Source organism: Danio rerio, chromosome 21, assembly GCF_052040795.2.
Source record: "Danio rerio strain M-AB ecotype USA chromosome 21, GRCz13ab, whole genome shotgun sequence".
Lineage (NCBI taxonomy): Eukaryota > Metazoa > Chordata > Actinopteri > Cypriniformes > Danionidae > Danio > Danio rerio.
In genome coordinates this window covers 12,518,018-12,530,375 of record NC_141041.1, presented here as the reverse complement: position 1 = coordinate 12,530,375, position 12,358 = coordinate 12,518,018, and the positions used below count along the sequence as shown (strand labels likewise).

The 12,358-nt window shown below is 35.5% G+C and overlaps 2 protein-coding genes across 38 annotated transcripts in view; both read left to right on the top strand.

Moving 5' to 3' along the window:
- zgc:162472 overlaps positions 1-4,520 on the top strand; it is a 33,933-nt gene extending 29,413 nt beyond the window's left edge. For 19 of the 37 annotated variants that reach the window (XM_087299751.1, XM_087299748.1, XM_087299762.1 and 16 more), the window contains 3 exons: positions 166-496; positions 3,340-3,526; positions 3,622-4,520. In XM_087299751.1, the coding sequence (XP_087155877.1) occupies positions 166-496; positions 3,340-3,526; positions 3,622-3,708 (605 nt within the window). In that variant the 3' untranslated portion in view covers positions 3,709-4,520. 37 annotated transcript variants of the gene reach the window in all.
- Positions 4,521-6,416: 1,896 nt separating this feature from the next.
- rtknb (rhotekin b) overlaps positions 6,417-12,358 on the top strand; it is a 71,424-nt gene continuing 65,482 nt past the window's right edge. The window contains 1 exon segment of the mRNA NM_001328566.1: positions 6,417-6,729. Coding sequence (NP_001315495.1) covers positions 6,619-6,729 — 111 coding nt within the window. The 5' untranslated portion in view covers positions 6,417-6,618.

Sequence of the window (12,358 nt, the reverse complement as noted above, 5' to 3'; positions counted from 1 at the left end):
ATACTACTTAAATAAAATATAGAAATAAAATACATTTTTAAATCAAACTTTTATTTGCAAACTGACATCAAAGTAACACACTTTATTAAAACAACAACTATATTATTGTAGATGTTAAATATCGCACATCTCCATTTACCAGTGAACTTTCTCTTCGTTGTTCAGCAAAGCTGCAGGTTAAACCCATCCCTGTTATGAGAAAAAACACTCGAGGCGTTAAAGAGGACACAGCAGCTCTTACCTTAAAAGAAACTCCTTCATTACCCATTTCAACAGCAGAGACAAAACCAGAGCAAACTGACCCCACCGTCATTTCAACATCAGCAAGCAGTGATAATATTCCCTCCTCTGAAGAGTCTGTCCAGGAAGAATCTTCTCAAGGCACTGTGGGACAGGTGGACATCACAGTAAAAGAGACAGATGAGTTGGCTAGTGGACCAGACTCACAAACTGCTACTCAAATCACGCCTGTTGCCACAAGTGGGCCACTTACAAGGTGAGTCTCCAGATGTATTATTGTAGTATTACCTAATGTGATGATGCTCAATTTGAAATAACAAACCAAACACAAAAACAAAAAACTTAATTAACTACATAAAGTGAAAGTGAAATTAAATATATATAATATAATATAATATAATATAATATAATATAATATAATATAATATAATATAATATAATATATGAGCAATATCACACGAGTAGCAGTGCGATATGACTGAATATCGGTACTAGTGGGAGACGTGCGTTGGCTCGAGGCCGCAGGCCGGGTGCCTTAGTATCCCACCAGTGATGATATATGGCCATATCACACTGCTCTGAGTGTGATATTGTGTTTATACAACAGTTTAACGATAAAAAAGAAAATCAAACACAGAGTCCAAAAATCATGTTGTTTAAGTAACCACTTTCTTCTGCCATTCATTCACATCTGTAGCTAATATCAGAATAGTAGAAACCATTGCTAATTCACAAACATCACTTAAGAGCTAGTATTTAAATGATGTTCTAGTGTAATATCTAAAGTGATGTCAAAACTAGTGATTTTGCTCACATTTTAAGATTATAATGCTGAACGGCATGAAATGCCATCAGTCTACAGAGATTTAGATCACAATAATTGACACCTAAAAAGCCAAAGCAAAGCAAACACTAGCAGATTACTATGGTATAAATACAGCACTACAACATACAAAAGAGAGAAATTGACTTAGTGTCACTTACCAGTTTTATAATGATTTGATCAGCTTTGGTTTAGAAGGACACTAGCTGCATCCCAAATGGCACACTATACACTATGCACTCATGCACTATGTACTTATGCACTTACACACTCAACAGGATAGTATATGTATGTAGTGTTGTCCCAAATGGCACACTAATGTTTTTTTACTAAGCGGAAATTCAAACCGTTTCCCTGATGACGTTTGACGGTTGCCAAATCATTGAAATAAATGACCAAACTATCAAATAAAACCTGCCGTGAGTATTGCCGCATTCACCATCGGGAGGCGCTATAATCACTCTCGTAGGAGAATTTTACTTTCACCATCCAAAATAAATAAAGTTATTCAACATGTGCGTCCGATAGCTCCGCCCCTTCCGCTACGTAAGCAAACCTGCGGTCGTTGAGTGCGTGAAGTGTCCATCATTACACACTTCATTTTAGCGGCTGAATGAGTGCATCATCCGGGTAATTGAAGTGCTCTTATTATTTTTAGTGTTTTCAGTGTGAACGCACTACTTACACTATTTATACTACAAAATGGCGTAGAATAGTGCATAAGTATGGGATTTGGGACGCAGCTACTGTTTTTCTCCTCTAAGGGCTTATTATGCGGTCTCTGTCGCCATCTTGTGGTCTTTGCTCTGCTCAATGACAGGCTGAAGGCCGCGGATGCACTGAATCTATGAAATTAATAATAAATAAAATAGGCACTATCTTTATAAATAAACTGCATAGTTGCATTCTACATCTACAACTACATTCTTGCCCAAAAAAGCCACAAAGTACATTATACGGTCTATATATATATATAGACAGTATAATGTACTTTGTGGCTTTTTTTTAGGCAAGAATGTAGTTGTTTAGATACATACATACATACATACATATATATATATATATATATATATATATATATATAGGTGACACAAGCTAAAATTCATGCCACGGTATTTTCCACTTGCCAGACTATATCTATAATACATCTTAAAACTGAATTGTTCAGTATAAAATACTTTTCACTTGTCACCTAAAATGATTACTTCTGATTTATTTACTTATGTTGTTATTTTTGCTGAACATTTAGTCCATTACTTAAATGTCAAATTGGAATTTATCAATAATAATATCAACAGTTATTCAAAATCCATATTGTGTCACAACATAATACTGGTATTCACATTCATACCAGTATAACGTCTAATATAGAAAAACACTCACTGGAAGTTACTGAGATCCTGACATTTTATATCACTATGTTGCTGTACTTCCAATTGAAACAGGATATATTGAGTAGTGGGCGGGGCTTTCTTTTTGGACATCATTCCCTCATATCAAACTAAAGATAGGATGGACGTGGTTAAGAATATTGTGGCTGAAATCGTCAAACCGACGGCAACAGAGAAAGAGCGCAACTTCAAAAGCAAATGATTAGTTTTTGATTGAAGATTACCAAAACAAACTTTTTTTTCTTGCAAATTAAATGTTCATCTGAAGAATAACAATGTGTGTTAGAAAAATAACCATTGTAAATTTTGATTTTATACAGACTTAAGAAAAAAAACATTCTACAGGTCAATCACATACAACAAAAATAACTTATAATCCTAGTTATATATAGTTTAGGTTGGGAGTTTTACTATAGTTTTAAATGTATTAAATGTTGAAGTTATTCATTTATCCACGCACTTTTTTTCCTTCTCTTCGCCTTAACACCCCCACCATTCCCAATACTAATGCTAGTAATAATAATAATAATAATAAATATATTGATAATAGTTGGCTACTGACAATTCCAGCTGTGCACAACCCTGGGGCAAAAAAGGCATCTGGGAAGAAATAAAGAATATACAGTCGAGCCCAAAATTATTCATACCCCTGGAAAAGTTGTGAAGTTTTTGTTCAAATGTAAATAAAAGCTGAGAAATATTTTTTTTCCACAATGACACCTTTTGTACATTGTCTTATTATTTTTTGGGAGAAGCCTGGTGTCATTTCCAGTGAAAACTATTTTGCTGGTTGAATAAAAGAACTTTAAGTCAGAATTTGCCAAGGGTATGAATAATTTCGGACTTGACTGTGTATATATTTGGTAAATTTCACGTCTTTTTCAGGCCTGGTAGAAAACCCAAAGGCTTCTTATCCTTCATTTCAACAAAAAGTACACAAGGAGCACCAACACGTCATCGAGGATCCAAACCAGGAGTCAACACTGCCCGTCCTGACAGAAAACAGGTAGCGAGTGCATCAGCAAACCTTGGAGTAAAGCGAGCTTTACCAACTCCTGCTTCCACCACTGAGGTATCACACAGTCTCCTGTTTCACTGCATGTTTTTAGAAGCATATTGTGTATTTCTAATTATAAATTGGATTTCATTCCTCCCTCTTATCAGCAGCGCTCAGAAGAAGAGCCCACCAGTGTCTCCAAGTACTTTTTCAGCGACATCTTTACTGAAGTTGATGAATTAGAGGACATGGATTAAAGCAAACGGTTGGAATAATGAAGCAGGCACAACACGCAAATATCAATTGGCTGAATAAACATGTAAATATGTACATTTGTTAATAAGGACAGTTTCATTTTGGGAAAACTAAATGACAGCGAAAACACAACTCAATTTAAAAGGTTGTACCTTTCATCTTGTTTTATTTTTGTAAGGAAAATAGTTTTGAATTTGAGTGTTAATTGCTATCAAACTAATGTAGATATGTTTTAGATACAGTGGTGCGTTTCTCGTTATGTAAAATGGCAATACAGTGTCTAATTTTAACCTCAAGCTGTGAATTTTATTCCTATTTTATTTAATTTCTCTTTTCACTTAATTGTATTATTAAGGAAACATTTTTTGCATGGTTTGTTTTTGGAAATAGCTTGCTGTTTTTAATTTATTTTATTCAAAGTACAGTTTTACATCAAACCTCCATTTTAAGAAAGCACTGTGTGTGTGTGTGTGTGTGTGTGTGTGTGTGTGTGTGTGTGTGTGTGTGTGTGTGTGTGTGTGTGTGTGTGTGTGTGTGTGTGTGTGTGTGTGTGCGTGCGTGCGTGCGTGCGTGCGTGCGTGCGTGCGTGCGTGCGTGCGTGCGTGTGTGTGTTTTGGGCTCCATGCTGCCTGTGTGTGTTGGAATTTTAGCAGTTTTACACAGTTGTTGTAGCATTTTCAGCATTTAGTCACAAAGCCAGATCTTTTGCTCAGTTTTATGATGTGCATATTGTTTTTTATATTCGAATTCAAATGTTTTTACAATGTGTTTTGTAAATATATTAATAAAAATTACTGTTATGTTGGTTTGAAAATTTTTTAATTTAATTATTGGGTTTCAAAACAGAGTAGCAGGGTGACAGTGGCTTACTGGTTAGCAATGTCAACTCACAGCAAGACAGTTGCTGAGTCAGCTGGCATTTCTGTTATGGAGTTAGCTTGTTCTTCATAGGTGAATTGGGTATGTTAAATTGTCCTTAGTGTATGTGTGTGAATGAGAGCGTGTATGGGTGTTTCCCAGTACTGGGTCATGGATGGAAGGGCATCCGCTGTGTAAAACATATGCTGGAATAGTTGGTGGTTCATTCAGCTGTGGCGCCCCTAATGAATAAAGGGACTAAACTGAGTAGCAAAATAAAGTTTTATTGTTCATTGTAGCACTGGTGGCCTAATCATGCCAAATGTAATTTAATGTGTATTTATACAGTGCATTTATTGTGATTGCCATACACCCAAAGAGCTTCACAATCACGAGGGGGGGTCTCTCCACACCACCACCAGTGTGCAGCATCCACTTGGATGATACGACGGCTGCCACAGGACAACGGCACCAGTGTGCTCACCACACACCAGGTATAGGGGGTGTAGAGAGACAGTGATAGACCCAATTCGGTAGATGGGGATGATTGGGAGGCCATGATGGTTGTGTGCCCTTGCATGTCATAACACATTTAACATGTTTTATGGTATTATGCTGTATTTTCACTTTTTTTGGTTTTACTTTTTTATTATTATTAACCTCCAATATGTTCTTTAAATATGCATTCATTAACTGAAACAGGATATTTTAACAGAAACGTACAATTTCATTTATAAAAATGTGACGGCCTGACCTTTAAGCTTGTCCTCAAAAAAAAAAAAAAAAACAAAGAAGCATAAGATCATACAATTTAATCATAGAACGCATCCTTGACCACTGTCAGCTTCTTCTCTATCAAATGTCAGTTCCTCTGCTCTGAGTCATAGCCTTATCTAAAGGTGTATGCACACATTTTGTTACATTTAATGCAAATGTGACAGGACTGACAGAAACGTGGACAATTGTAAATTTATTTGTATGATGTATTTGTAGTATTGTAGATGGTCTAATTTCATGTTTTTAATCAATTGATGTGAATGATAACAACTTAAATTTGCTATTTCTGAAGTTTTCTCTCGCTAAATAACAGTTTTTACCATAACAAAACTATTTAAGCTGTAGGTTCAATAGGGCTAAGAACAATGACAGGGTTTGTACATTTGTAAAGTGTTTTAATAAAGAAAAGAAAAATCTGAGAACCGAATAGGACTGAACAACTGACAGAAATCAACTATCAGACTATTTTTTAAATGTTTGGGATCAAACACTTTTTATTCATAGTATTTGTTTTTATTCGGGAACAGATAATATACGTTTCTGGTAGAATGTCCCACATATTGACGTGTTCATTTTAGTTTGATACTGATAAAACATATTCCATAAAGAAAACTAAGCTTATTATCATTCTGCCGTAAAGCTAATCGAGCAGGTCAAACCATATACATATTTATATCGTTATATAAAGTGTTTAAATGTAACTCTAATACTTAAAAATAACATGTGCGCCGCCGTTTATCACGTGTTACCTGTTACTTTTCTCAACACACATCAGGATTAACCAATTACGACCGTGTGCATTTACCATGGGTGAGGATATTTGAATAGATTTTATAGTCGATTTGTCTACGTCAGGAGTTATTATTCACAGTTAACCGGTCAAACTACGATTTAATTTAGCGTGTAGATACTTACAAATGCTAAAACAAATGTCCCAATATTTTAATGCAAGTTAGCAATCGTCCCCTGGTGGACAAGACTGTACGTACATCTCAAAGTTATATTATTGTCTAAATCACGACAATGGTGGCGCTGTTTAAATGAGTCTACAGAACTCCAAGCACCACCCATCCCACAAACTGGGGAAAACACTCCCCATTTATCCACAGCTGTTGCAACATGTCCAGTAGGATTTTATACAAATGACGCCTTTAAGATATGTATTTGACGGCATTTAGGACGGAATTTACCTGTGTTTTATTGCATTAGATAAACTTGGTGAACACTTTACTTCGGATGATTGGTCGCTTGAGCTGGATTTTCCACATCCAGTAATAATGTTCTGCAGAAACCAAAGCTCCAGAGCTACAGTGGCCCGCGGATCCGCGATGGAGATGGAGGTGAAGAGAGGCCGATTCCGACTCAGCGTGTTGGAGGATTCAGCACAGGTGAGCGGCTTTACGCGCAGGCGCACAAACACCACTATCTCTTTACAGCAATACTAAAAACATGTATTTTGATGCTCAAATGTGTCTCGTTCATATCCCAAGAGACTTCATGGAGTTACATCCTTGTTATGGTTTGTAAATATATTGTAATTGCCTCAGATTTTTCTCGAAAAAGGTTCTAGGCGAATAAAAATAGCACAATGAGACCATTGTTTACATAAATAGGAGAAAAACGTGAATATGATCTGTTTTGTTTCATTGATGGGTTTTAAAGGGATACCCACCCAAAAATGAACATTTATTCAGTATTTACTCTAAGATTTAAAATTGGTTAAATCTTTATAAGTTTTATAAAAGAAGATGTTTTGAAGAATGCTGGAAACCTGTAACCATTTGGTACTAAAGTATTTTTCCCTACTATAGATGTCAATAGTTACGTTTTCTTTAGAATATCTTCTTTTGAGTTAAACAATTTTGGAAAAAAATGTAGAGAGAGTAAATGGTGACCATTTGCATTGATGGGTGAACTTTAAGCACAGATTTGGCTACATTTAAATTCGGATTTGACTTTCTGTTAAACAATAGTTTAAATAGTGATCTTGTCAGACATGTTTAGACCAAGAATGTCAACATTTTTACCCATTTGTCACACTTTATTCCACTAGGTTTTACCAATCTGTCATCTGAAGTAGTTCAAAAATCTGTTGAAATGTTTCTCATTAAATTATGCAAGCAATGCTTTTCTTATATCCACAGCAAGTGTTTTTTAACTTCCGGTGAAAGGTTAACCTGACTATTTTTGATATCATAACGTTCCTATTACAGTATTGATAATGTAATATAAGAAAAAATATAGTCAGTAAATATACTTAAAGGCCACCTTTTTAACCCCTTTTACAAGATGTAAGATAATACCGGAATAAACCGCCAATATTATTCAGCAAGTTTTTACGCAGCGGATGCCCTTTCAGCCACAACCCATCTCTAGGAAACATCCACACATACATTCACACACACACTCATACACTACGGACAATTTAGCCAACCCAATTCACCTGCAGCATGTCTTTTGACTGTGGGGGAAACCGGAGCACGCAGAGCAAACCCACGCAAAGGCAGGGAGAACATGCAAACTCCACACAGAAAAGCCAACTGAGCCGAGGTTCGAACCAGCGACCTTCTTGCTGTGAGGCAACAGCACTTCCTACTGCGCCACTGCCTCGCCCTCCATCATGTTTCTTTGATTAAATAGATTTTCAAAGTTGTGGTTTTCTTTCTGAATCACCCTGTATATACAGTAGCAGGGGTTCTCAATCTCAGTCCTTGCCTGTGTCCTGCTGATTTAAGCTGCAACCCCAATCAAGCTCAGCTACTATGCTTTCGAGAACCATCCTTGCAAGTGTGTTGAGCCAAGTTGGAGCTAAAATCCGCAGGACACTGGACCTCCAGGGCTGAGTTTGATAACCCCTGCTAGGGTTGTCACAATACTGGAATTCGATACCAATTGGTTCTGGAATTTTAAAAATGTCCATTTCCTGCAAACATTTAAGCGATATTAAGCATGTTGCCAAACAGCGCTGATTTGCCATTGTGTTCCTATGCTCAACAGAAATGACTGTGATTGCCCGTAAAGGTCATTAGTTCACTGAACTCACCATTGTTTACTGAGGGTAACCACAGATACAGAGATTGTGAAGCTTTTTAAAAGCAGCGATTCATCAGCGGATCACTCGTATGTCAGCTTATAGACAAACCAGCTGGTCAGTGTGACTCTGAAATGCTCCATTGTCCCTGTACCTGTGTTCACACTCAGTACAGCGGGGAGTTTGGTGAACTAATGACCTTCATGGCCAATCACTGTCATTTCTGTTGAGCACATGAACACAATGACAAATCAGCGCTGTTTAATAATCCAACAGTGCGCAAATGATATTGGGAAATGAACTTCTTTAAAATTTCAGTATCAAGACAACACAGCTTTATAGTATAGTTTAGTATAGTGTGTATATATAGGCAAAAATAAAAACTCATAACACAATAAAAATATACTGTAGTTTATTGCTCAAATCTCTCTTATTCATATCTCTTGAGAATTTCTGGAGTTTGTTCCCCACTTACAGTTTATCGAAATATCATGCATGGCACAGATATTTCTCAAAAACACTTTAGGAGGAATAAAAGCACATGAATAAGTCAAATGTTTCCACATAGTATGAGTAAAATAGGATGGCAAATGTTTACATTTTTTATCCCCATTTAGCCTCACCAGTGGATTTGAGCTCAGATTTTACATTCTTCAGGTTTGAATGTATGACCCAGCAATAAACCATATACCCATTTAGAAAAATTAATCTTTTGATGATGTTAAAAAAAAGGATTTTTCACACATTCTAACTTCATACAGCAAGCAAACTGTCAATAGACTTTCAGAAAAGTAAGATTTTAATATATGACATATTCTGCCATTTATATATCACGATATCAATATAATTTCACAAGATGACCTGAAAAGAATTCATAATTTTACATTGATTGAGATGGTTTTGTAAGGGAATGCATCTACATAAAATGAATTAAAGCACAGATGAAGAAAAAACTGTGTTTTATGGTGGAGTCTAACTGTATTAAGGGGCAGAAATTAAATAATCAAATGTAAAATAACACTTTATAATATTTATTGTATGGATAAACAATTGTTCTTCGTTAAAGTGACAAACGTTATAAGTTCTTTGTCCAAATGGTTTAAATTCACTTGAAATAGCTTGAGGTTCTGCAATGTGACTATTGCAGATTCCTACCTTGCGATATTGATATAAACAGTGAAACAATATATTGTCCAGCCCTATTTTATAGCAATATTTATTTCTGTTTTTATTTATCTAAAGCAACTGTAGACGGAAACACAAATGATCCATAATAACTGAGCACTCTGAGCAATAAAACTTTCCTCTAGTCTTCTAACATCATGTCCATACACTTTACAACTAAACAATGACACGCTGACAGTTTTATTATTGCTGTTCCTCTGGCAAAGAGTTTAGAGTTATGAAATTAGCCCATTTGCTGTTTTCATGTATGTTAACAACAGACAAAAAGCTGTTTAAATGGGTCTCGGCCGCAGACAGGACCCTGAGGGAGTTACAAGTCACTGAACAATGCTTTCAATGAGCGGACGAGCATTTAGCAAGCGGCAGAATCATTTGACACAGGCAAATAGTTTAAGATCGAACACATTTTTCCTCTTCAGTGGAAGTGTGCCGAGATCAGTCTTCAATGAGTGCTTTTGTTCACTCATCCTCACGCCACAGTGTCCTCCGTTTAACACACAAGAGAATATTCTGGACAATTTTAAAGTCAAACTTTTTAATGACTTGAGAAACTGTTATTTAGCCATGATATTTGCATGAAATAGCATGTCGCTTGCATGATTTTAACATGAATTATCAAGTTGCTAGAATTTTAACATGAATGTTAGCATGTTTCTTGTATGAATTAGCATGTTCTTAGCACAGTTCTAGTATGAGTTAACATACACTGTGCAAAATGACTACTAAAAGCACAACATCATCAGTCATTTAGGAGAGTGTTTATGCTTGACTTGATTGGTTCAATTAAAACTAGATATTACAGCTTGAAGGCAAAAAGTATAGTGACTTGAGAAACTCATGTTATTTAGTAAAAATAGCATGTTGCTAGCATCGTTTTAACATGAATTATCATGTTGCCAGAATAATTTTAACATGAATGTTAGCATGTTTCTTGTATGAATTAGCATGTTGTTAGCACAGTTCTAGTATGAGTTAACATACACTGCGCGAAATGACTACTAAAAACACAACATCATCAGTCATTTAGGAGAGTGTTTATGCTTGACTGGATTGGTTTAATTAAAACTATTGTTACAGCTTGAAGGCAAAAAGTATAGTGACTTGAGAAACTCATGTTATTTTGTTATAATAGCATGTTGCTTGCATCGTTTTAACATGAATTATCATGTTGCCAGAATAATTTTAACATGAATTAGCATCCCGTTAACTTGTTTCTAGTATGAATTTGCATGTTGTTAGCACGATTCTGGTATGAATTAACATGCACAGCACAAAATGGCCACTAAAAGCATAATTTCAGTCATTTAGGAGAGTGTTTGTGCTTGACAGTATTGGTTCTATTAAAAGTTTGAAGGCACACTTTATAGAATCCCATGTTATTTGGCCACGTTTTTAGCTTGAAGTAGCATGTAGCTAGCATCGTTTTATCATGTTGACAGAATAGTTTTAACATGAATAAGCATGTTTTTAGCAAAATGGGCTCTAAAAGCATAACATCAGTCATTTAGGACAGTGTTCACACTTGACCAGATTGGCTCAATTACAACTAGATGTTAAAGTTTGAAGGCAAACTTCATGGTGACGTGAAAAACCCATGTTATTTAGCCATGTGTTTAGCTTCAAAAAGCATGTTATTAACTTCATTTTAATGAACTGTCATGTTGCTAGAATAATTTTAGCATGAATTAGCATGATTCTATTATGAATTAACATGTGTTGTATATGAATTAATGCACAAAATGGCCACTAAAAACATAAGATCAGTCATTTAGGAGTGTTCACGCTTGACAGGATTGGTTTTTATTAAAACTAGATGTTAAAGTTTGAAGGTAAATTTTATAGTGACTAGAGAAACCCATGGTATTTAGCATGTATTTAGCATGAAATAGCATGTCGCTAGAATCGTTTTAATGAACTATCATGTTGCTGGAATAATTTTAGCATGAATTGTTAACATGTTTCTAGTATGAAGTAGCATGTTGTTAGCACGAGAGTAGTATGAATTAACATGTATTTAGTATATGAATTAACATGCACTGCACAAAATGGTCACTAAAAGCACAACATCATCAGTCAGGAGAGTTAAACCTTGATAGGATTTGTTTATTTAAAACTAAGTAATAAAATTTGAAGGCAAACTTTATGGTGACTTGTTATTTAGCCATGTTTTTAGCATAAAATAGCTGGCAACATTTTAATGAATGAACATGTTGCTAGAGTAATTGAAACCTGAATTAGCCGGTTGTTAGCATTAATTTAACATGGCAATTTAAACTTTTAAACAGCTTTTAAATCATCTTGTTGACATATGCTAATTTAATCTTTCTTACACTTGGATTGTACCAGAAACACAAACGCTGTCAGTTTACAGCCTATAAACTGTCCACAATATCTAATCTTTGTCTAATCAGTTACATCTCAAAGTCAGCGCAAATTGAGAATTAAATGCATTATATTTCATGTACACTGTAACTCAATTATATCTCAATACAAAGCCATACTATTTCCTATTTATTAACCTCAGTGTGCGGTTATTTGTGTTGATCTTAAAGCTCAAAACTTCTATTAGCTCTTACATAACTGGGGCTCTTTATGTCACGCCATTGAGAGGATGTGGACAGATTAAAGAGGTTTTCTACCGGCTCACTGTACACCGGCCATGAACAGAATGTGTTCACAAATAGAAAAACTAACAGAAGGTTTTGTTCAGCTCTTTGTGTTTCTTGCTGGCTGAATGTTTTGCATATGTGCCGAGTGTGTGTTTGTGTGTGTGTGACCAGACAGGAGGCTGTGGCTCATCT